Consider the following 26,881-nt stretch of genomic DNA (forward strand, 5'->3'; position numbering starts at 1 on the left):
CACTTTTTCCATATTTTGTTATATTACAGCCTTGTTCTGATTCATTTTTCAATATTCTACTCGCAACACCCCATAATATCAACATGAAAAATTTGTAATTTTTTTGCAAATCTACTTATTAAAAGTAAAAGAAACGTAAGAAAGCACATGCACATAGTTATTCAATCTTAGCTAAATAGTATTGTGATGCACCTTTGGCAGCAATTACAACCTCAAGTCTTTGCAAATATGATGCCACAAGCCTGGTGCGCCTATCGTTGGGCAGTTTTTTACAGTTCCTCTTTGCAGCACCTCTCAAGCTCAATCAGGTTGGATGGGGAGTGTCGGTGCACAGCCATTTTCAGATCTCTCAGATGTTTGGTCTGGGCGCTGGCTGGGCCACTCAAGGACATTCACAGAGTTGTCCTGAAGCCACTCTTTTGATATCTTGGCTGTGTGTTTAGGGTCATTGTCCTGCTGAAAGATGAACCATCACCCCAGTATGAGGTCAAGAGCACTCTGGAGAAGATTTTCATCCAGGATGTCTCTGTACATTGCTGCATTCATCTTTCTTTCAAACCTGACTAGTCTCCCAGTTCCTGATGCTGAAAACATCCCTACAGCATGATGCTACCACCACCATGCTTCACTGTAGGGATGGTGCCTGGTTTTCCCCAAACATGACGCCTGGTATTCATGCCAACGAGTTCAATCTTTGTCTCATTAGACCAGAGAATTTTATTTCTTATGATCTGAGAGTCAGGCATCATGGTGCATTATTGGTTAGCACTGTTGACTTATAGCAACAAGGTCATGGGATTGATTCCCACCTGTGGCCTTTCTGTGTGGAGTTTACATGTTCTCCTTGTGTTTGTGTGTGTTGCCTCCAGGGGCTCCAGTTTCCTCCCACATCCAAAGACATGCAAGTTAGTTGGATTGGCAACTTTAAATTGTCCGTAGGTGCGCGTGTGGGTGTGAATGTGTTTGTCTATATGTGGCACTGCGACAGACTGGTGTCCTGTCTAGAGTGTACCTTGCCTCATGTCCTATGACTACTGGTATAGGCTCCAGCCCCCCGTGATCCTTAATTGGAGTAAGCAGTTGAGGATGAGTGATCTGAGAGTCCTTCAGTTACCCTTTAGCAAACTCCAGGTGGGCTGCCATGTGCCTTCTACTAAGTAGTGGCTTCCATCTGACCACTATATCATACGGGCCTGGTTGTTGGATTGCTGCAGAGGTGGTTGTCCTTCTGGAAGGTTCTCCTCTCTCCACAGGAATGCTGGAGCTCTGACAGAGTGACCATTGCGTTCTTGGTCACCTCTTTGACTCAGGCCCTTCTCCCCCGATCACTTAGTTTAGACAGACGGCCAGCTCTAGGAAGAGTGCTGGTGGATCTGAACTTATTCCATTTATGGATGATGGAGGCCACTCTGCACATTGGGACCTTCAAAACATCAGAATGTTTTTGTACCCTGCCCCAGATTTGTGCCTCGAGACAATCCTGTGTCAGAGGTCTACAGACAAATCCTTTGACTTCATGCTTGGTTTGTGTGACTGTGGGACCTTATATGTAGACAGGTGTGTGCCTTCCCATATCATGTCCAATAAATTGACTTTACCCCAGGTGGACTCCAAATAAGCTGTAGAAACATCTCAGGATGATCTGTGGAACCGGAAACAGGATGCACCTGAGCTCTGAATACTTATGTACATGTGATTTCTTAGTTTGTATTTGTAATAAATTTGCAAAAATCTAAAAACAAAAAGAAAAATACTTTTTCACATTGTTTTTATTAGGTATTGTGTGTAGAATTTTAAGGAAAAAATTAATTTCATCCTTTTTGGAATAAGGCTGTAACATAACAATGTAGAAAAAGTGAAGCGCTGTGAATACTTTGCGGATGCACTGTAAATACAGCATTCTATAATGCGTTGCAAAGATATTTCCAAAAGCCTGTATGTCTAAGAACCACAGTTAATTCATTGTTTCCAGCATCTTAAATTTATAGAGAAAGGCCTTTATTATCATTTCAAGCACAACAAAATTTGTCCTCTGCATTGAAGCAATCTTATTTACATTTGGACACAAACTCACCACTAAGAGCAGTGGACAGGACATTCCAGCACCCAGGGACCAATTCCAGATGTAGACATGTTGCATTTGTCAGGAGCAGACCCGAATAAGCATGTTTTTTGATAATGGGAGGAAACTGGAGTGCCTTGAGGAAATGCATGCAGACACGAGGAGAACAAGCAAATTCACACAGAAAGGAATGGGGCATGAGTGGAATCGAACCCAAGACCTTCTTGTTGTGAGTCAAGAGTGCTAAGCACTGACCCATTGTTCTGCCTTATTTTTTTAAGAACATTTTTAAGATGGAACTTAATGCTGGGAAAGCATTTACATTTACTTTCTCGCAACTAAATGACAAAATGTAAACATTGTTACACTTAAGCCATCCTTAATATAGTTGGACACAATACAATACTGAATTGGATCATGCTCATCTCAAATTAAATTTGCCTTTTAATCAGATAGATTTTCACCCATGCACTTGGTGGTGGGAAGATTTATCGTGAAGAAACTGAGTGATCCTCGTCCTTGGATATTCTTTAACAGGGTTAAATTTAACGGCATCCCTTTATATGCAGAAAGAACACCAGCAAAAAATCTGCAACGAATATAAAAATTGTGTGGATTTTACATACACCTATAGCAATCCAAACTGGGTTTTGTGCTCCTTCACATCCCAAGTTGGTACAAAGTAAATGACTCCTTTATCATATGTTCAAGCGTAATAAGCCTTTACTTTTGGTATGTTATGTAGGTGTAAATTGCTGAGGAACATTGAAGTCATAATGCGTTTGTTTTAACATCAAGCCATTGTTTCTGTCTTTACAGGATTGCAAATCACTGAAGCAGACAGAATGAAGTTTTGTTCTCTTATCGCCGTGGTTCTGCTTTGCTGCTGGACAACACGTGCAGAGATCTTTACCTCCATAGGTAGGGTGAAAGTACAGTTGGGGCCGAGGGGGGGTGTACAGAGTTTGAGACACTTTGTGATTTTGGGCTATGTAATTATATTTGATTAAATGTGTGCCTTCATCTGCTGCAGCGTAAGAGTGCTTTGCTGTTGTTTGGCAAAAAATACTGTACATAAAAACACACTGACTCTTGAGTGTTGGCTGCTTTACCTGAGATGCTTGCTATGAACCATTAGAAATGTGTCAACTTAAACAGATTTTGACTGTACATCACCACAACAGAGCTGAAATGAAGCAATCAAGTCATGCTTGTTGTGTAGACTTTTAGATTTATTTCAAGGGGTTTAACAAAAATATAAGACACTTGCTTCCAAGCAAAAAGGTTCCTGGTTTGCGGCCATGTTCCCATTCTCCTTGTACAGCTGGAGTTGTGTCAGGATGAGCATCCAGTGTAAACCTGTGCCAAAACAACATCCATACCACATCTGCTGTGGCGACCACGCTATGTGAGTAAAAAGATTAATCCAGGTTTTGAGTATATTTCTTATTGTTACATGGGAAACAAGGTACCAGTAGATTCAGTAGATTCTTACAAATCCAATAAGACCAAGCATTCATGATATGCACACTCTTAAAGCTATGAAATTGGGCTATTAGTAAAAAAAGTAGAAAAGGGGGTGTTCACAGTAATAGTAGTATCTGCGGTTGACGCTACAAACTCAAAACTATTATGTCCAAACTGCTTTTTTAGCCATCCTGTGAATCACTAAACTAGTATTTAGTTGTATAACCACAGTTTTTCATGATTTCTTTACATCTGCGAGGCATTAATTTTGTTGGTTTGGAACCAAGATCTTGCTCATTGACTAGTGTGCTTGGGGTCATTGTCTTGTTGAAACACCCATTTCAAGGGCATGTCCTCTTCAGCATAAGGCAACATGACCTCTTCAAGTATTTTGACATATCCACACTGATCCATGATACCTGGTATGCGATATATAGGCCCAACACCATAGTAGGAGAAACATGCCCATATCATGATGCTTGCACCACCATGCTTCACTGTCTTCACTGTGAACTGTGGCTTGAATTCAGAGTTTGGGGGTCGTCTCACAAACTGTCTGCGACCCTTGGACCCAAAAAACACAATTTTGCTCTCATCAGTCCACAAAATATTCCTCCATTTCTCTTTAGGCCAGTTGATGTGTTCTTTGGCAAATTGTAACCTCTTCTGCACGTCTTTTATTTAACAGAGGGACTTTGCGGGGGATTCTTGCAAATAAATTAGCTTCACACAGGTGTCTTCTAACTGTCACAGCACTTACAGGTAACTCCAGACTGCCTTTGTTCATCCTGGAGCTGATCAGTGGGTGAGCCTTTGCCATTCTGGTTATTCTTCTATCCATTTTGATGGTTGTTTCCGTCTTCTTCCACGTGTCTGTTTTTTTTTTTTTTTTTTGGTCCATTTTAACCCCTTAATGCCCAAATTTATATAGCTGTATATAAAAAAATGTTTTGTGTGTGTTGTTGCCTTTAAGTAGATGGTAAATAATGTTGAGATTATTAATTTCACTTTTGCACAAAAACTAGATAGTAATATTGGGTATTCTGGTAATGACTTTATGTTATAATGTTATAATAATGATGGTATGTTGCAAATTTGCGACAACAGGCATACAGGTCACTTTGGCAAGTTGCATATTTGAGTCAGAGATTGTAGCATATATGCGACGATGGGCGTTAAGGGGTTAAAGCATTGGAAATCATTGTAGATGAACAGCCTATAATTTTTACGTTTTACCCTCTCCAATCAACTTTTTAATCAAACTGCGCTGTTTTTCTGAACAGTGTCTTGAATGTCCCATTTTCCTCAGGCTTTCAAAGAGAAAAGCATGTTCAACAAGTGCTGGCTTCATCCTTACATAGGGGACACCTGATTCACACCTGTTTGTTCCACAAAAGTGACAAACTCACTGACTGAATGCCACACTACTATTATTGTGAACACCCCCTTTTCTACTTTTTTAACTAATTGCCCAATTTCATAGCCTTAAGAGTGTGCATATCATGAATGCTTGGTCTTGTTGGATTTGTGAGAATCTACTGAATCTACTGGTACCTTGTTTCCCATGTAACAATAAGAAATATACTCAAAACCTGGATTAATCTTTTTAGTCACATAGCACTACTATTATTCTGAACACTACTATATATATATATATATATATATATATATATATATTCAAATGAAGTTGGGACATTGTGTAAAATGTAAATAAAAACATAATACAATGATTTGATAAACTGATAAACTTTGTTTTTATGCAGATATTTGCTCATTTTGAAATGGATGCCTGCAACATGTTTCAAAAAAGCTGAGACAATGGTATGTTTACCACTGTGTTACATCACCTTTCCTTCTAACAACACTCAATAAGCGTTTGGCATCTGAGGACACTAATTGTTGAAGCTATGCAGGTGGAATTCTTTCCCATTGTTGCTTGATGTACGACTTCAGTTGTTCAACAGTCCAGGGTCTCCGTTTTCATATTTTGCGCTTCATAATGCGCCACACATTTTTAATGGGTGACAGGTCTGGACTGCAGGCAGGCCAGTCTAGTACCCACACTCTTTTACTACGAAGCCACACTGTTGTAACATGTGCAGAATGTGGCTTGGCATTGTCTTACTGAAATAAGCAGGGACGTCCCTGAAAAAGACGCTGCTTGGATGGCAGCATGTGTTGCTCCAAAGCCTGGATGTACTTTTCAGCATTAATGGTGCCATCACAGATGTGTAAGTTGCCCATGTCATGGGCATTAACACGCCTCCATACCATCACAGATGTTGGCTTTTGAACTTTTCACTCGTAACAATCTGAATGGTCTTTTTCCTCTTTTGTCCAGAGGACACGACATCCATGATTTCCAAAAACAATTTGAAATGTGGACTCATCAGGACACAGCACACTTTTCCACTTTGCGTTTGTCCATTTCAAATGAGCAGAGAAGGCGGCAGCGTTTGTATGGCTTTTGCTTTGCATGTTAGAGTTTTAACTTGTACTTGTAGATGTAGCGGCGAACTATGTTAACTGACAATGGTTTTCTGAAGTGTTCCTGAGCCCACGTGGTAAGATCCTTTACACAGTGATGTTGGTTTTTAATGCAGTGCTGCCTGAGGGATCAAGGTCACAGACATTCAGTGTTGGTTTTCTGCGTTGCCACTTACGTGTAAAAAGTTCTCCAGATTCTCTGAATCTTCTGATTATATTATGGACTGTAGATGATGGACTCGCTAAATTCCTTGCAGTTGAACGTTGACAAACATTGTTCTTAAACTGTTGGACTATTTTTTTTTATGCAGTTGTTCACAAATTGGTGATCCTCACCCCATCTTTACTTGTGAATGGCTGAGACTTTTGGGGATGCTCCTTTTATACCCAATCATGAGTGTCCTTAGTTCCCAAACACTTATTGGGTGTTGTTAGAAGGAAAGGTGATGTAACACAGTGGTAAACATACGACTGTCACAGCTTTTTTGAAATGTGTTGCAGCATCCATTTCAAAATGAGCAAATATATGCACAAAAACAAAGTTTATCAGTTTGAACACTAAATATCTTGTCTTTGTGGTGTATTCAATTGAATATAGGTTGAAGAGGATTTGCAAATCATTGTATTCTGTTCTTAGTTACATTTTACACAACGTCCCAACTTCATTGGAATTGGGGTTGTTTTTTTGAAATGCAATTACATTTGATACTTTTGGTAATGAGGTTGAAAAAAAATTACAACCGTTCCAATTATTGTTAATTAAGTAAGAATTGCGCTCGAGAAAGATAAGCTGTTCAAACCTTCTGTCTTGATTTAGATATCATCTTATTTGTGGAAAAATAGTTTGTGTGCTGGTGCACTGTTGTGTGTGTGTGTGTGTGTGTGTGTGTGTGTGATTTTTAATCATAGTCAAATATCTTGATAGAATGTGTAGTTCAGATTTTTGTAGTATTTGTCACACCCAGATGGTAGATTTAAATGCAGTAAATTTGACAGGTATTGACTTGAGTTGTGGGTCCTGGTGTTGCTGTCAGTAAAGCAGTGGGTTACAAACTCAATGACAATCCCTCTGTCAAGATGGGGACAAAAATAATGCACAAAGGAGCTTGATGTCCCCTGTAGTGTTTTAGTATCTGCATTTTTTTCTGAGAAAATTAGCAGCAATAGTGATTTAATCCTTCATGTCTTCTGTCTGTCTTTAGGCCAGATGACAGACCTGATCTACACAGAAAAGGAGCTAGTCCAGTCTCTGAGGGAATATATAAAGGCAGAGGAGTCCAAGCTTGCTGCAGTCAAAAGGTATAGTCTAATCTCCGATGAGCCTGGTGAGTGACTCTGATGTCGTGTATGTTAAATCAGTGTGGAATATACAGTTTTCAAAATTTGTCCTTGCAAGTATTATGCAGGTGAAGGAAGCGACCAAGATGCCCATGACAAGAGAAACTGGGGATATTCAGCTCTGTTTATTTGTATAGCACCAAATTATAAGACACCTCAAAGCACTCCACATGAGTAAGGCTAAGTCCTTACCCACCTTATGGTGTTTTTTTGGGGGGGGGATCAGAAGAAACATCAAGCACAGCAGTCACTGGGGGTAAGCATCTGCCCTGGCCATACCACCAAAATCAAATAAAAGCATAACACAGCATTGTGAAGCAAGGATGGTGCAAGTCTTTAAATTTCCATAATGATAATAAAAACATATTAAAAAAATTAACACTGCCCAAATACTTATGGACCAAACTGTTGATGTAATTTTGTAATGAGAATTCTTCCCTATCAGACAGGCAACTCACTGTATTCTTCAAGGTCTTGTACAGTGAGGAAAATAAGTATTTGAACACCCAGCGATTTTTCTCCTACTTAGAAATCATGGAGGGGTCTGAAATTTTCATCTTAGGTACATGTCCACTGTGAGAGACATAATCTAAAAAAAAAAAAAAATCCAGAAAGCACAATGTATGATTTTTTTTTTTTCTTTTTTTTTATAATTTATTTGTATGTTACTGTTGCAAATAAGTATTTGAACACCTACCAACCAGCAAGAATTCTGGCTTTCACAGACCTGTTAATTTTTCTTTAAGAAGCCCTCTTATTCTGCATTCTTTACCTGTATTAATTGCACCTGTTTGAACTTGTTACCTGTATAAAAGACACCTGTTCACACACTCAAGCAATCACACTCCAACCTGTCCACCATAGCCAAGACCAAAGAGCTGTCAAAGGACACCAGGGACAGAAATGTAGACCTGCACAAGGCTGGGATGGACTACAGGAAACAGGCAAGCAGCTTGGTAGAAGACAACAACTGTTATGATTATTTATTAGAAAGTGGAAGAAACACAAGATGACTGTCAGTCTCCCTCTGTCTGGGATTCCATGCAAGATCTCACTTTGTGGGGTAAGGATGATTCTGAGAAAGCTCAGAACTACACAGGAGGACCTGGTTCATGACCTGAAGAGAGCTGGGACCACAGTCACAAAGATTACATTAGTAACACATGATGCTGTCATGGTTTAAAATCCTGCTGGGCAGCAAGGTCCCCCTGCTCAAGCCAGCACATGTCCAGGCCCGTTTGAAGTTCACCAGTGACCATCTGGATGATCCAGAGGAGGCATGGGAGAAGGTCATGTGGTCAGATGAGACCAGAATAGAGCTTTTTGGAATCAACTCCACTTACCATGTTTAGAGGATGAGAACAACCCCAAGAAAATCATTCCAACCGTGAAGCATGGGGGTGGAAACATCATACTCTGGGGTGCTCTTCTGTAAAGGGGACAGGACGACTGCACCGTATTGAAGGGAGGATGGATGGGGTCATGTATTGCGAGATTTTGGCAAACAACCTCCTTCCCTCAGTAAGAGCATTGAAGATGGGTCATGGCTGGGTCTTCCAGCATGACAGTGACCCCAAACACACAGCCAGGGCAACTAAGGAGGGGCTCTGTAAGAAGCATTTCAAGGTCCTGGAGTGGCCTGGCCAGTCTCCAGACCTGAACTCAATAGAAAATCTTTGGAGGGAGCTGAAACTCCAAACCTGAAAGATTTGGAGACAATCTGTATGGAGGAGTGGTCCAAAATCCCTGCTGCAGTGTGTGAAAACTTGGTCAAGAACTACAGGAAACGTTTGACCTCTGTAATTGCAAACAAAGGCTACTGTACCAAATATTAACATTGATTTTCACAGGTGTTCAAATACTTATTTGCACCAGTAACATACAAGTAAATTATTAAAAATATCATACATAGTGATTTCTGGATTTTTTTTAATTTTTTTTAGATTGTCTCTCACAGTGGACATGCACCTAAGATGAACATTTCAGACCCCTCCATGAATTCTAAGTGGGAGAACTTGCAAAATCACAGGGTGTTCAAATACTTATTTTCCTCACTGTAACTCTAAGTTGCTCCTTGTGTACAGTTGAGCACCTTGCTTATGTGTGAATGGGTAGATGTGAGGCTTCGTTGTAAAGTGCTTTGAGCATCTCCATCAGATTGAAAAGTGATACAAAATAATGCAGTCCATTAATTTAATTTAACTCTTCAGTGGTTTGTAATTTGTCTTTTCAGTTGGGCTAGTAAACTGGATGCCCTGACGAAGGTGTCCACTGCAGACCCAGAGGGTTACCTGGCCCATCCAGTCAACGCCTACAAGCTGATGAAGAGACTGAACACAGAATGGTCTGAACTGGAGAACCTGGTGCTCCAGAACCCCTCTGATGGTAAGAAGAAGAAGAAAAAAATGAGTGCACATTGTTTTATGTGTGAGGATTTTGTCTTTTGGCCCTGAGTGCAGAGAAGTGGTGTTCTGGAAACAGAGAGCTGTGACACTGATGACTTTTTTTTTTGCTCAGATGGAGTGGAGTCAATATTTTGTGTCTTAAGCAAACTGTGTGCCGAGAAAACTCGTCATCAAATCAGTGATACATGTGTTACAGTTTACAACCATCACGTATTAGTCAATTTGATCATTTTATTCAATATTCTGATGATTAAAAGTGGTTTATTGACCTGTATTTATCAACATATTTTAAATTCTCGACCTTAAAATTCAGAGTTGCCAATAATGCTGATCAGGGCTGTGTATTGGAGCAGCTACCTAGTCGTTTGAATGGAACTCCCACGTTTGTCACTCTCTGCCTGCCTTCGTGCTGTGTACTCTAAACTTGATTTTGGTGCCAGGAAAATATCAACTTATGTCAGTTTTGCTTGTATTGATTCCTGAAACAGGGCCGTGAAACCAGTTTAATCAAATAAATGTCTTTGAAGCATTTTAATGGTGGGCTTGTTTGGGTATTTCACATAACAACTAGCAAATGATCATAAACACAGGTGATTTCTGTGTTGCTCTTTTTCTGTCAGCTGATTGTTGAGTTATGCTAATGTGAATTGAGAAAAGGGGAGCTGCCTCTAGTGGACAAACTATGTAACAACAGCGCTCACCATAACTCATTTTCCACCTGCAGTAGTGTTCAGAATAATAGTAGTGCTATGTGACTAAAAAGATTAATCCAGGTTTTGAGTATATTTCTTATTGTTACATGGGAAACAAGGTACCAGTAGATTCTCACAAATACAACAAGACCAAGCATTCATGATATGCACACTCTTAAGGTTATGAAATTAGGCTATTAGTAAAAAAAAAAAGTAGAAAAGGGGTGTTCACAATAATAGTAGCATCTGCTGTTGACGCTACAAACTCAAAACTGTTATGTTCAAACTGCTTTTTTAGCAATCCTGTGAATCACTAAACTAGTATTTAGTTGTATAACCACAGTTTTTCATGATTTCTTCACATCTGCGAGACATTAATTTTGTTGGTTTGGAACCAAGAATTTGCTTGTTTACTAGTGTGCTTGGGGTCATTGTCTTGTTGAAACACCCATTTCAATGGCATGTCCTCTTCAGCATAAGGCAACATTTTGACATATCCAAACTGATCCATGATACCTGGTATGTGATATATAGGCCCAACACCATAGTAGGAGAAACATGCCCATATCATGATGCTTGCACCACCATGCTTCACTGTCTTCACTATGAACTGTGGCTTGAATTCAGAGTTCGGGGGTCGTCTCACAAACTGTGGCCCTTGGACCCAAAAAGAACAATTTTACTCTCATCAGTCCACAGAATATTCCTCCATTTCTCTTTAGGCCAGTTGATGTGTTTTTTTTTTGGCAAATTGTAACCTCTTCTGCACATGTCTTTAATTTAACAGAGGGACTTTGCGGGGGATTCTTGCAAATAAATTAGCTTCACACAGGCGTCTTCTAACTGTCACAGCACTTACCGGTAACTTCAGACTGTCTTTGTTCATCCTGGAGCTGATCAATGGGTGAGCTTTTGCCATTCTGGTTATTCTTCTATTTTGATGGTTGTTTTCCATTTTCTTCCACGCATCTCTGTTTTGTTTTGTTTTTTTTGTCCATTTTAAAGCATTAGAGATCATTGTAGATGAACAGCCTATAATTTTTTGCACCTGCGTATACGTTTTCCCCTCTCCAATCAACTTTTTAATCAAACTACGCTGTTCTTCTGAACAATGTCTTGAACGTCCCATTTTCCTCAGGCTTTCAAAGAGAAAAGCATGTTCAACAGGTGCTGGCTTCATCCTTAAATAGGGGACACCTGATTCACACCTGTTTGTTCCACAAAATTGATGAGCTCACTGACTGATTGCCACACTACTATTATTGTGAACACCCCCTTTTCTACTTTTTTACTAATAGCCCAATTTCATAGCCTTAAGAGTGTGCATATCATGAATGCTTGGTCTTGTTGGATTTGTGAGAATCTACTGAATCTACTGGTACCTTGTTTCCCATGTAACGATAAGAAATATACTCAAAACCTGGATTAATCTTTTTAGTCACAAAGCACTACTATTATTCTGAACACTACTGTATCTGTTATGAACACCAATATTGATTTATCTGCAAGTAACTCATATTGGCCCATTACATCGACTTGACGATTTATCGGTCGGGCTGTCAAGAGGAGTATCACTTACACTGTGACGGAGCATCAGGTTCGACATTTTCGCCATGTGGTGCGTTTCTCTACATATGATCCAGGGCATAGGTGCCTGAGTGTTTAGGTCCCCAGTGGCTGGAGAAGGCCAGGTGGACGACCACACTTGTCCTGGCTGCAGCAGAAGGATGGTTTCATTTTGGGAGGTGGGGCTGGACCAGATGTCTGCCTGGGTGTTTGCTATCCAAGATCCAAGACAGTTCCGCGGTGTCGTGGATGTGACAAACCGTGGCACCAGTGCATGCTCCCAGACTTGACTTGACTTTAAAGGAATAATTGATTGTTAAAATATCTGACAATTATGTTTCTGTCTAATCGATTTGTTTTAATTTCCTAACATCTGCTTTGTTCATGCCACCCCTCACCACACCCCTTCACACATTTATTTGAGCACCTTCATAAAAAAAAAAGGCACATCACAGAACGCGCTGAGCAGCACTCAGTTTGACTGGTGGGACAAAGGAATCAAAATCCAAACATGTCAGAGGGACTGAAGCGGAAATTTCTGCGAGATAGTTCCTCTCAAATGCTCTGTTCCAAAAAATGAACATGGGAAAACACAGGCTGTTCTTTTACCAGCTGTTTCTTGTTTCAGGGTACCTGGCTATATTTCTCTCTCTCTCTCTCTCTCTCTCTCTCTTAGAATCATGTACAGCGCTTGTGATGACGTGTTTCTAAGTTAGGGTATTTTCTTTCTTCTTTTCAGCTCTGGTTGTAGCTGTAGCTATGAGCGAGAGAGACATTAATCAAACTGTATTCCATGGTTTGAATCCATATCTTGGACATTCATTTGACATTTGCCAAAGTTGTGATGAAGAGCATGTTTAAAAATTTTTGGACATGCAAATGAAGGAAAAGAAACAGTGCAGAAGCAGTGTGGTTACACTGAATGTGAAATTGAGAGTTATTGCAGATAGAGCTTGCATGCATGCATTTCATTTGCAGATGTTTCCAGATGTTTGAAACAGTAAATATAAGTGAAACATGAAACGATACATTATTTGCTTCTTGGTTACAATTCGGGTTGTTAAGTTAAGCACTAAGGTTTTTGTATTGTCCTTCACTTTATTCATGACTCATTGAGAATATTATTACTATACTCCTTATGCCAAACTTTCTGACAGTCTTAAGACCTCCTCCTTCCTTTCTCTCTCCAGGTTTCATCTCCAACATGTCCCTGCACAGACAGTACTTTCCAGATCAGGAGGATGAGACAGGTGCTGCAAAAGCATTAATGCGTCTCCAGGACACGTACCAACTGGATTCTGAGACTTTCTCCAAAGGAAAGCTGCCAGGTATAGCTTGTGTGCACTGAGGTGTGTCCGCTGACACCAGTCCAAATGACAGAACTTTGTAAGAGAATATATCTGAAAGAAAGAGTGGAAGGTAATCTGCACCCAGCAGTGGCATTTTTATCTGTGAAGTGAAGCCCTGCACCGTTGTCTGTGACTTTTTAACGAAGCCTGCATTGAAGAAATTCTATCATTTTAGCCAGTTTTCACTGCTTCATGGTGCTCGACTTCACTGTTAATGATATGGTTACTGTATGTTTGAGGTGGGCTGGAGTTGGTGAGTGTAAGGTTATTTTAAACTTAATACTTGAGTTTATGGCTGAGGTGAGATGTTCCAGTGTAGTTCTTTGGACTTGTGGTGTAGTCATGATTTTCTTGCTACCGCATTACCAGCATTTAAAAGAAAGACAGAAAGAAAATGTCGTTTGCATGACATCAATTTAAGTTTAATGGCATTCATAACTTCTATGAACATAATTCATGCTATAAACAGTTTTATTGATCTGTAACTTAAATATAGTGTGGTGCCACTTTGGGGCACCACACTGAGGAAAAAGCAGAAAAGAAGTGTTTGCCGTCACTTTTAGGAAAAATGAATAATTGGAGAAAGTATAGGCTGTGTCCCATTTCAAGGTCTCAACGGTTCTAAGCCCTGCATCCCACGAAACTCTTCAGACCATCAGAGACAGCGGAGGCCAGAACAGACTACACTGATATGTTATACAAAGAAAACCTGCACCCTCTTGGCCTTTTCTGGAATCATTTTGACACCTATGGTCAAATAGGACAATTGCATACCCGCCACATTAAATTTTGGTTGCACAGGGGACTATGGGAAATGTGCGCCTGCTGCAGACACACACACACACATGCTCAGGAAGTAAACAAAACGCTTATAATGCCAGGCATCACTTGTCGTGTCCCTGGATGCAAAAATAACCATCTCCAGGATAATCATATGAACATCTATGTTTTTCCTAAGAATGCAACGCTTAGAAACCAGTGGATTCTCAATATTGGAAGGGCTGGAAATAAGGAAAAAAATTTTAAGTTCAAGCTGACAGCAACCTACTGAGTCCGCAGTGCCAGAAAACCTACATGGGAGACACACCAATGGTTTTTTTTCACTCAAACTACTTCCATTAAAACCACCAACATAGCAGTTTTTCTCACAACTTGCGGCAAAATCACAGTCACCAGTTGATGTAAATCCCTCCCAAAATCCCCCCTTCCTTGCTCAGATCAGCTTTCTTCTGCTGCATTTTAGTGCAGAAACCACTCTCCTTTCTTTCCATGGAGGTTCGGAGTCCCATCCACTAAGAAATGCGTATGTTTGGCTCAGCACACAGACGATGCAGTGCACACTTACTGATCTGAATTATCTCAAAGATGCGTTGTCAAGATTATTTCCATTACAAGAGTTTTTTTTCCTGTGGAAGAAGGCCAAGTGTTAAGCATTTTATGACCATTTGATATATAACCTCTAAATATTTGCCATTTACCCTGTCACTCACAAGGTAATAACTCCAAGAAGCAAGTTAATCAGAACTTGCCTCTCTATCATATCCTTTTTTGCGTTATGAACTTGTAATTCTGCACTTTAACCTTCTTTTTGTTTTGCTACTCTTGCTACCTCTAATGGTGAGTTAATAACAGCTCCAGGTACATCTTTTGTGTCCATGGACACTGGCTGTAGGCATACAGACTATCCCATGATGCATTGCGTGAGGGATTCTTCTGGGCATGCGCATTCCCATATTGAGAACAGAGAATATGCAGCCACTGCCATGAAAAAAAAAGACTGCATTCAGGAGCAGACAGCTTTTTTTGTACAACGCTCAGAGCTATTTTAAGTTGAAAATCCCTGAACCTTTCAGACAGATGCCATGACATCACTACACCACCTTTTCAAACAAATGGGAGGACAAGGTTATTGTCGCTAATCACAATAGAGACACATAGAGACAGACCCATCTGTGACAGGAGATTGCACAGATGCTTGGTTCTTGCTTTGACGGATTGCTTTTTGTCATCATGCATTATAAGCTAGTCATTAGTTGTTAATTGTTGTCATAGAAAGAAATCCCACAAGGAGCACTTGTGAAATCAGTGAAACTGCTGAGGTAAAGCATTTGTGGGTGCTCACTCAGTGCTTTTCTATCAGACAAAATAAAAATAGAAAAAGCTATATGTACACAGGCCCTACAGAAACAACTTCTTCTGTTACACTTTTGTTTCTCTGAGGACACACCATCCTCAAATGGAAAAATTGAAACGAATCAACTGATGAGGAGATGCTGTGTCTCAGAATGAGCTCCTTTTCATCACTCGTTTTTTTTTTTTGTTTTGTTTTTTTCACTCAGTGGAGAGCTGCACCAGCCACAGGCTAAGAGGCTAACGTAAGGCTAACTATATAATTGGTTTCTTTAAAAAGTTTTCAACATTTAGTGAGGTAAACAAGCTCACATTAGGAGAAACCGGAAGGAGAGCGCACGATCCTGATCAGCAGAAGCTACCCACAGTAACCACGTGCAGTGTGTGTCAAAAACGGTGCATGTCAAGACTGGGCCTGTTCAGTCATCTCCGCATCCACCATCCTGTCTGGGAATCAATTAAGAGACAATCTTCCTCACCACTGAGGGATTACCACGACAACGATTAGCTCTTCATTGACGCACGCTGTGCAACCGGGCACTTCTAATGACGTTTTCACCTCTGTAATGATACGTATTGTTGTACACATGACACACCTATTTAGTTATACTAATGTTTTCATCAATTTTCTTGCAGGTATGCACTCAAATGCTTTACTGACAGTGGACGACTGCTTTGACATGGGTAAGACGGCATATAATGAAGCAGACTATTACCACGCTGTACTGTGGATGCAGCAGTCCTTAAAACAGTTGGATGCTGGTGAGGAAGCTGAGGTTTCGAAAGCGGACATTTTGGACTACCTCAGCTACTCTGTTTACCAAATGGGAGACCTTCCTCGAGCCGTTGAGCTGACTCGGCGGCTGGTTTTCATTGGTAAGGCCCAGCAATGAAATGAAATACACACACACATATATGTCTTTACTTCTGCACCATTGTCATTTGTTATTGTGGTTGTCTGCACTGAATAACACAAACCACTTGTCTTATAACATTCATGGTTTCCTGCGGTTTGTCAGGAAATTAGTTATTAGTTGGCTTTCTTGATTTAGTTATTAGTTGGCTTTCTTGATTTGTCCTTGTTGTGTTGCAATAGTGTTCTATGGTTTCCAGGGGAACAGGGTGTAGTTTGGACATGAAAAGCCTGTGGTTCAACCTGCTATTTCAGTCTCAGTATTTTGAGCTGCAGGCTGTTTTGTTTTTTAAAGCAGCAGCATCCTTGTTTGCATGTGAAGTTGAGACTGAAGCAACGCAGACTGAGTCCTGGTTTGTATCATCAAGTGTTACAAACATTTTGTATTTGAAAAAAGTACAATAGCAAACACAAAGGTCTGGTATAAATTAAATAATAAAGTGCTTTTGCTGTGTTTTTTTCCTCATTAGAAACTGCATAAATGTTCTATCCAGTAAAAATACAAATTGAAGGGCACACATTAGAGAGCACAGAAGGAGAAACTACAGCACTGTGTTCGTAGAGCACAAGCTTCTGCCAACACAAGTTTCCAATTCCACAAATTTTTACCTTGGAAAAAATTTTCAAGGTCAGAGTCCTGTTAGAAGTGGCTTTTCATAAACTAAATTAAATGTGATCAAATGTCAGGAGGATATATTTAGTTCATAGTTCATAACTTGAATCAAAGTTTTTTGTGGTGTTGTCAGGTGTTTTGTTTTTTTTTGTTTTTTTTGTACTTTTCGGTTTTTGAATTCTTTTTCAGATACTTTTTACAGAACATTGGTTATCTTTTCTATGTACAATTTGTCATTGATTTTTGACACTGACAAACAGGCGTATAATTGGAACCTCCATCCAATTTTGGTGGTGTAAGTAAATCCATAACAGAACTAGAAGCACTCGGAGAGCGCAAACCTCCGCCAAGGCCATAGGGTCACTGACGTCATATGGAATACCCTTTGGCAAAGAGACTTATTCCACGTCGTTTCACACATCTACTGTCATGTTTCAGATTCAGTGGTTAACCCTCTGGGGTCCGAGGGCATTTTTTGGACAGTTCACTTGCCTGGCATAAATGTTTTATTATTGTTGTTAACAGCTCTCCTTGTATCCCACAAACAAGTTTTATGTCTCTTTTTTCAGGACAACCTGTACTTTCAATATATATATATATATATATATATATATATATATATATATGCTATAGTTGCGTTTTATAAGTGTAATAAAGGTTTACAATCAGAAATAAGAAAGGAAAAAGTAAAGCGGAAATAATTTTCCACACACATTTATTCAAAACACACAGCAAACTATAATAAACAACTGTTTTGACACTTTATGAAGGTAATTTGGGCTCTTGTGTGAAGATTGTACAACAAAAAGGTTCAAACAGTAAACACAAATGCACATTTTGAACAATATATATAAAATGGTCTATGCGTTTTGTTTGTCTTCATCTCAAAGCAATTTGTGTCTGCTATTACACAAAGGTCACATCACAAACTTCTACTATGAAGTTGACTGCATGTTCTCTCCTGCTCGGAAAGCAACATTCACACTTCAAGGCTCATTCAGTTTGAGGAGCAGCCCCTTCCCCCTCACTCCATTGATATGGTAAACAGTGCTTTACGCTGGAGCGAAAGAGCTTGCCACAGGCTTATCCAGTAACATTAACAGGAAAACTAGTCGAGCAATCCTGATACTCACACACTGTTTGAGCATGTGAGATTGTATGAGAGGCTCTCCATCTGCTCACTTTGACTTTTGCTGTGCGTAATGGCACAGGGCGCATTGGAGCAGCCAGGGGGCTATTCAGACGGGTCAACTAGTAACACATCACTCCTAAAAACAATCTTTGGTGTGTCACGTGAGGTGAATCTGCCCTACGATTGGATTTTGGAAAACCATGTGACGGTGAACCAATTCCGATTGGACGCTCACATTGCTCACGTCATCACACAGCTTCTATGAGGAGTACAAAGATGGTGGACGGTGGCTCGAAAGTCTGCGGAGTTAACTTTTCAGCTAAAAAGTAAGTAAGTAAGAAAAGTAAGTTTCTATCGCATATCATTAAAAAGTTATTTATAATTTAGTAAAGCTTGGTCTGAGCCATCGTATACGGTGGCGTCGGCCCCAGAGGGTTAAACTCTTAGATTTTCAGCAGATGTATTTATAAACAGAAACTGCATGAACTACACGTTTTTTTTTGTTTTGTTTTGTTTTTTCTAATAAGTTTATTCAATGAGGAGAAAAAAAAGCTAAATTATTGTTGTGTCGTAACTTCATTTTTGTTCAGCCTTTGTGACCTTCTTGAAGTTAGATGCATAAATGTTGAAATTGGCCCTATCCTGCAATGATAAAGAATCCTTAAAAAATTTACTGGATCAGGATCGTGTTCCGGATCATTACCAAAATTTTATGACTCCTAAGTTAGGCCAAGATACACCCCTGGTAAAAATTTCATTGAAATCCGTTGAGGATTTGTTTGAGTAATCCTGCTAACAAACAAACCAACCAACAAACGGATGTGACCGAAAACATAACCTCCTTGGCGGAGGTAAAAATGAGAGTGACTGAGGCATTTTTGATTGAGATATAATGCAAAATGTACGCCAAATGGACATTTCAATGTTAAATTCAAATATCCACAAAAACCACAATCTGGATCAAACTTTGTCAGGTGATAGTGAGTGCCAGTCTGCACCTCACTTTCAAATAGAGTGATTTGGACATGTCTGCTTAAGATATATGTAAAATATATACATTAAATGGGGTTTTCAATGTTAAATTTAAATGGCCACAAAATCTGGATCAGAGCTGGATCAACCTTTGTGAGTCAATAAAGGATACCATCCTACATACCGCTGTCAGATATGAAGGAAATTTGATCTTTGACAATTATGAATTTTTGAAAATTTGTTCAATGTTAAAAATAGGAATTTTTACAATTTTCCAAGATTGTTCCTGACATTGACCTATGACTTTGAAAATTGAATCAGTTCTTGTCTATCAGGATATGAATCTTCATTAAAAATTTCATGACGATATATGAAAAATTGTGGGCTCCAGGCCATTCATAAACAAACAGACAAGCAAACAAACTAGGGTAAAAACATAGCTTTGTTGGCAGAAGTATTAAAAGGAAGAGTGAAAAGGTTTCTGCCATTGTTTTGACAATGTGGGACTTGGTAACTATTACATGATAATTATCTTAATGGTAACTAAGCACACTATTTCACACTCAAGGGAATTGGGTGGTGGTGGGTGGGTGGTTGATTATCTATCATGTAAGTGCGTGATGCTTGAGCAATTTATTGAACTCAGCCATGTATGGATTGACTCCAGCTCTGCAATCATTAATTGAGTGCAGAAATTGTGCTGCCCCACCCACATTCACTGCAGAGACCTGTGCTGATTTATCCATTCCTCTGGTTAGCTTTCCAAAAATAAAACCATCTGCATTGTGTTTTGGCAGCACGGTGGCTTAGTGGTTAGCATGGTTGCCTCACAGCAAGAAGGTCATGAGATTGATTCCCCCTGTGCCCTTTCTGCCCTCCATGACCTGATCTTGGATAAGTGGCTGAAGTTGTGTGTGTGTGCGCATAGTGTTTCAGTTTTTGCTTAAACTGTAGCTTCTTCAAATTATCTCAGCAGTCACGTGCGCAGCTCTTGTTCATTCAGTATTCCACATGCATGACACACCCACACAGAGAAATGATCTGTTGTCATGTCAACGTCATACCAGCAACATTACATAATTAACACCTTTTAGTGGACTTGGAATGAGTGTGAAAATCAGATGTACCTCCCAGAGCTCTGTGATTTGGATTATATCAAAGGAACATCTGATGATATAATGTTTTAAATTTATATATTATAAAATGTTGACAGGAGGTGCACTTGATGCTATATCAGCTATGAGCAAATCAGATATAAAATAAAAGTCGGCCACCACGTGCATGTGCACGCACACACACACACAAAAACCGCATATTAAATACACTTAAAAAAAAATCACATCTTCTGTGATTGTATTTTAGTCACAGAAAATAAGAAGAGCAAGAAGAGTTTGGCATAACGGTTGAAACACAGCACCACACAGGCAGCCGCTGTCTGCTGCATGATGAGTAGCAGGTCGCCTGGAGGGGGGAAAAAAACTTTCCTCCCAGTCAGTCTGGAAGTACGAAATGTGACTTATTGTTTCAGACACTGTCTGCCATGATATTACACAACACCCAACAGTTCATGCTATTTCCAGACTGTCAGGTTATCCACCATATATGCATTAATTGTTCAAGTCATCTTGATAAATTCTTCAGTAAACAACTTCAATAAAACACTGATGCGAGTATGACAGTTCCAGCACTACTATCATGTAAATTTAGGAGCTTCCATTGAACATTTATGTCCAATTTTCTTTCAGATTAATATACAGTGATCCAATGTGTCCTAAGCTTGTATGTTGGACCACAAGGCCATGTCATGCTACAACTGACTATTTTATCCACTGAATAATATTTAGTGGATAAACATGTCAGTGACGACTATCTCTGCAGCTCCCAGGAGTGGATTTGTGCAACAAAATCAGTGTGCGGTAACACAGCTAAAACAACATACATATTCATCAACTTTTACCTGAATAATTAAACTGTTTTCACTCTTAGTGTTTTTTTTTTTTCTGTGTCTCCATCTCATTGTTCTAAACTAACTGCACTTGTGCACCGTTTGCTTTCGAGGTTCCTGTAATTTGGTAAATGAGGCTTTGCTGTTGTGTGAAAACAAATAGATGGCACTGTAAGCTTCTAAAATACGAGGTCTGTCCATAAAGTATAGGTCCTTTTAATTTTTTTCAAAAACTATATGGATTTCATTCATATGTTTTAACGTCAGACATGCTTGAACCCTCGTGCGCATGCGTGAGTTTTTCCACGCCTGTCGGTGACGTCATTCGCCTGTGAGCACTCCTTGTGGGAGGAGTCGTCCAGCCCCTCGTCGGAATTCCTTTGTCTGAGAAGTTGCTGAGAGACTGGCGCTTTGTTTGATCAAAATTTTTTCTAAACCTGTGAGACACATCGAAGTGGACACGGTTCGAAAAATTAAGCTGGTTTTCAGTGAAAATTTTAACGTCTGATGAGAGATTTTGAGGTGATACTGTCGCTTTAAGGACTTCCCACGGTGCGAGACGTCGCGCAGCGCTCTCAGACGCCATCATCAGCCTGTTTCAAGCTGAAAACCTCCACATTTCAGGCTCTATTGATCCAGGACGTCGTGAGAGAACAGAGAAGTTTCAGAAGAAGTCGGTTTCAGCATTTTATCCGGATATTCCACTGTTAAAGGAGATTTTTTAATGAAAGATGTGCGGGCAGATTGCAGCGTCGGCTCGCAGCCGCCGCGACACTCCGCCACTGGAAAAACACCTCTGTTGGAAGCCTTAAGGACAAGTTGGAACATGTCCAGCTGTTAAACAATTTCTCATATACTCACTCCACTGAAAGCCATCAAAAGCCGCCTGGATTTTACAAATGGTTATCAACACGGAGGTGTTTTTCCTGTGCCCCCGCACCGCGTCGGCTGCATCCCGACGCGCAGACCCGTCCGCACATCTTTCATTAAAAAAATCTCCTTTAACAGTGGAATATCCGGATAAAATGCTGAAACCGACTTCTTCTGAAACGTCTCTGTTCTCTCATGACGTCCTGGATCAATAGAGCCTGAAATGTGGAGGTTTTCAGCTTGAAACAGGCTGATGATGGCGCCTGAGAGCGCTGCGCGACGTCTCGCACCATGGGAAGTCCTTAAAGCGACAGTATCACCTCAAAATCTCTCATCAGCCGTTAAAATTTTCACTGAAAACCAGCTTAATTTTTCGAACCATGTCCACTTCGATGTGTCTCACAGGTTTAGAAAAAATTTTGATCAAACAAAGCGCCAGTCTCTCAGCAACTTCTCAGACAAAGGAATTCCGACGAGGGGCTGGACGACTCCTCCCACAAGGAGTGCTCACAGGCGAATGACGTCACCAACAGGCGTGGAAAAACTCACGCATGCGCACGAGGGTTCAAGCATGTCTGACGTTAAAACATATGAATGAAATCCATATAGTTTTTGAAAAAAATTAAAAGGACCTATACTTTATGGACAGACCTCGTACATCTGCTTAGTGAACACTCAGTCATTGTTGTATGGCTGGGGGGCCTGGCTGCCTTTTTGTTTCTGTCTTTTGTTTTTCCTTCCAGGTGGCTTGCATTTGGGACTGAGTGGCTGTGTTGCTGAGGTTATCAGGACCTCACCCTGATCACCTGCAGCTCGTCAGGACTCACAGCTGAGGTGCATCTATATGGATTGGAACATGGTGGCATTTAAGACTGGAGTATACAGTGTGTATTTGCCAGAGACTCGACCTTGTGACCAGACGGGTGAGATCGTCGTCTCGGGAGCCATCTCATCATCAGTGGATGCAGAGAACGTCCAGGGTTTGATGCACGGTCTGTGAAAGAGGAGGGGGTGAGGTCTCACGCTCGTCAGCACACTTCCTGAGGTACGTTAGATTTTGTGACTAACATTTATACAGTCAGTAAATGTGGTGTCCCTCACACCTTTATTATATTGAGCTGTATGTTAGTCATGTATCGGCTTCCACTGCAGTGGAGTTTTGTGAACTGGATGTTCCATGCCTGCAGGTTGGGAAGCTGATTAGTAATCAAGCCAGGAAGTGTTTGCTGTTTGTACACCTTTAAGTGTTCTCTTTGTGTGTAGAGTGTGGACTCACATAATGGTTCCTTCTTTCACAGACTCGGTTTGTTGCGGCCACCTGGGGGGTGTCGGCGGGGTCCTTGGGTCCGAACAGCTTCTGGCTCCGGACCGTTAGCGCTGCTGGGAGCGCACCACGCCAGACCGCACTTTCTTTTGTTATTTTTTGTATCACTGTTATGTATTAAATTCAGTTAGCCTTTGTACCGTGCTCTGCTTATTTCATACTGGGTCCTTCAAACGCTGGTCGGTTCTCCGAGCTGCGTCCGACACATAACAGTCATTTCCTTTATGGACTTTATAAGTCTCCAGACCTCACAGGGTGCGCTAAATGAATCTGAACTCGGAGTCTAAAATTATGACTTTAATCTTAAATAGCAGCTTTTTAAAAAAGAAAATGGAGCCATATTTGCCAAAAACATAAACAGTATCTTTAAACTGAAATCAAACACATAGTATAATCATTCCAAGTACAGTATTGTACAAAATACTCATAGCTATTAATGAGATTTTTTTTCCCCGCATCTTGTGAATCTTCAAATCAAGGAGATCATTGAGTTTGTTTTGCCAAGTGATTGACAATCCAGATATCCTTGTATTGACAGACTCCACCCACCAGAGGGCAGGAGCAAACCTACGTTATTTTGAGCGGTTGCTGTCCAAGCAGATGCATGAGCAGCAGCAGTCCTACGAGCCAGCTTCTGAAGAACCCATCCAGCTCGGGACTTACAGCAGGCCTAAGGACCATCTCCCTGAGAGAGAGGTCTATGAGGCCCTCTGCAGAGGAGAGGGCATCCAAATGGTAAGACCTGGACAAAAAGATAAAGCAACACAATGCAATGACCTGTACGAGTGACGCACTTTAAGTTTTGTTTTCTCTTGTGTCTGAAATTAGAACATTTTGAACACATGTTGAACCTCATTAGTGGGAGAAAAATTATTTTTATCAGAACATTGAAATGTTCTGAGCACAGTTTTTTGTCAGTCAGATTTATTGTACATCTCTGAGCTTGGAAAAAAATAATAAATTGAATACAAGCACATATGTTCATTGGAACCTATTTTTTTCTCTTGGTGACGGTGCCATAATTTCTGATTTCAGTCAGACAACAGAAACAATAGTCATTATATGAGGATCATTAATCACCTACATTCACTGGCCACTTTATTAGGTACACCTTGCTAATACTGGGTTGGATCTCCCTTTTTTTTCACAACTGCCTTAATTTTTTGTGGCATAAATTGAACAAGGTGTTGGAAACATTCCTCAAGAGATGTTGGTCCATATTGACATGATAGCCTCACAGTCACCCATTCAACCAGTCGGCCTATTCCCCTCTGACCTCTGACATCAACAAGGCATTTTCATCCACACAGCTGCCACTCACTGGATATCGTCTCTTTTTCAGACCATTCTCTGTAAACCCTACAGATAGTTGTACATGAAAAATCCCTGTTTCTGAAATACTCAGACCAGCCTGACTGACACCAACAACCATGCCACATTCAAGGCCACTTAAATCCACTTTCTTCCCCATTCTGATGCTCGGTTTGTACTTCAGCAAGTCGTCTTCACCACATCTGGATGGTTAAATGCATTGAGTTGCTGCCATGTGATTGGCTGATTAGTTATTTGTGATAACAAGCAACAGTGGCTGAGTGTATAAGGAATTGTGACAGTGCCATCCATTTTTTGTGCAGTTCATTTAGTCTTGCTTTATTTAACGATAAGTGTTTTTGTGTGCTGACAGAATACAATTAGTTCATGCCATGATTACACTTCATCCACTCAAATTCAGTTTTGGCAGCAGGGGGTAGTCAAAAGAAAACTTATTCACATGCAATGAACATTCTTCTATGATTTTTCTCATCTACTTTTCTTACACCAAGATAAAATAAATAAAACAACTTGAGACAGGTGGTTTAAAAAATCAATGTTGCATGATATTATTATGCCATAATTTGTGCTTGAAACTGTGTTGTGTTGGTTTAGACCGAAAAGAGGCGTAGCCATCTATTCTGTCGCTACCATGATGGGAACAGGAACCCTCGCCTCCTCTTGAAGCCCACGAAGGAGGAGGATGAGTGGGATAGTCCTCACATCGTACGGTACCTGGACACCTTGTCAGATTATGAGATGGAGAAGATTAAGGAGATTGCCAAACCCAAGGTAAGACAAGACACAATGAAATTTATACTCAGTGTTTTTGTTTTTTTAAATATGGAAAATGTGTAATTTTAAAAAACAAGATGTATGAGTTCAGACAAAATGTGTGACATGCATCAAAATTAATGATGACTTACTTACCACTTAGAATAGAAGCGAGTACACTCCAGTGCAGTGTCACTTAACCCTCTGGGGTCCAGTTCATGCATTAAGGCACTTTCCTTTACTATAATGCACATGAGTTACACATTAAAATGGTCAGAACAATGTCAGCTTCCTGAATGTGACATATACATTTGTCTAGATCACTGTGTAAAAGATATAGTTTGGCTCTAACCTTGAAAATATGTACCTTTAGAAATGCTTCAGATCTTGAGTGAATATACATTTTTATTCATGTGGATAAATTGTTTAGTGAAATGGGTTTACCAAAGTCTTCAGCTTACAAAAGCAGTGTAATATATGAAAAAGATTTTATAACGATGTATTTTGAATTTTAAAAAGTGCACTGTGCAGTGCAGCAACATCTCCTGCATTTGGGTGAGGCGCACCCACCAACACAGTGAAGGATCACCTGGATGAGAGATCCATTTTACAGATGAGCTTTTGTAGTTTCAGGAAGTGGTTGAATGAAGTCTCTGACCTTCCATCGCAGATCTATTAATAGCAAAATGATGAAAACTACACCAGATGTACCAGCACGTCCATGGACCTCAGAGGGTTAAATGTCAAATTGAGTAAAAAAATTGTATCACTGCTAAATAATTACATTATATCTAATTTTACTACTACTAATAATAAACTTTATATGTATAGCAATTTCTGGTTCAGAGTCCTTTTACAGTTACACATCAATATATCCACGAATAATCCCAAAAGTAGAATTCAGTAGAATAGATTGTACTGTCTTGAGAAAGTTCTCATTTTTATACCTCAGCAGAGCTTTCAGGCCATATCAGTTAGTTTTTTGTTTTTTTGTTTGCTTTTAATAGGGATTGGAGTTGGCAAAATTTGTAACTGCATGACACAACACCTTATAGCGGCACCAGTCTTGTCTGGTAATTGCTCATCTATGCACAAGTATTATTCCACCAGCTGTGTTCTGTTTTACTTCTCTGATTGTGTTGAACATTTCATCTAATTTCTTCATATGAGGACGGCTGTATCTCACTGCACCCTCCCGTACAGTCCGTCTGAATCACTACTTGCAGTAACAGACATAACAGTCAACAGGACTGTGCCACAGCCTGAAAGGAAGAACATTGAATTGGTATTGTTATAATAATGATAATGCTGTTATTGTTACCATGCTTTGTCTTTTTCAGCTTGCCAGAGCCACTGTCAGAGACCCTAAAACAGGTGTGCTGACAACAGCTAACTATAGAGTTTCAAAAAGGTAACTCTTTGAGGCAAATGGCTCTTTGAAAGTTCTCCAAATCTACCTGGTGTCAAGACAGTTAACACACTGCCCATATTTTCACCACTATAATGCTTTGAACCTTGGGATATTCCGTGA

At 40.1% G+C, this 26,881-nt stretch overlaps 1 protein-coding gene across 4 annotated transcripts in view; it reads left to right on the plus strand.

Moving 5' to 3' along the window:
- The window catches only part of LOC117517084 (prolyl 4-hydroxylase subunit alpha-2-like), an 87,516-nt gene that overhangs the window by 19,162 nt on the left and 41,473 nt on the right, over window positions 1-26,881 (plus strand). For all 4 annotated transcript variants that reach the window (XM_034177997.1, XM_034177996.1, XM_034177995.1 and 1 more), the window contains exons 2-9: window positions 2,882-2,983; window positions 7,219-7,315; window positions 9,588-9,739; window positions 13,208-13,345; window positions 16,133-16,372; window positions 23,804-24,000; window positions 25,192-25,368; window positions 26,691-26,761. In XM_034177997.1, the coding sequence (XP_034033888.1) occupies window positions 2,908-2,983; window positions 7,219-7,315; window positions 9,588-9,739; window positions 13,208-13,345; window positions 16,133-16,372; window positions 23,804-24,000; window positions 25,192-25,368; window positions 26,691-26,761 (1,148 nt within the window). In that variant the 5' untranslated portion in view covers window positions 2,882-2,907. The remainder of the gene's footprint in view (window positions 1-2,881; window positions 2,984-7,218; window positions 7,316-9,587; window positions 9,740-13,207; window positions 13,346-16,132; window positions 16,373-23,803; window positions 24,001-25,191; window positions 25,369-26,690; window positions 26,762-26,881) is intronic.

This window comes from Thalassophryne amazonica, chromosome 9, assembly GCF_902500255.1.
Source record: "Thalassophryne amazonica chromosome 9, fThaAma1.1, whole genome shotgun sequence".
In the NCBI taxonomy this organism is placed as follows: Eukaryota; Metazoa; Chordata; class Actinopteri; order Batrachoidiformes; family Batrachoididae; genus Thalassophryne; species Thalassophryne amazonica.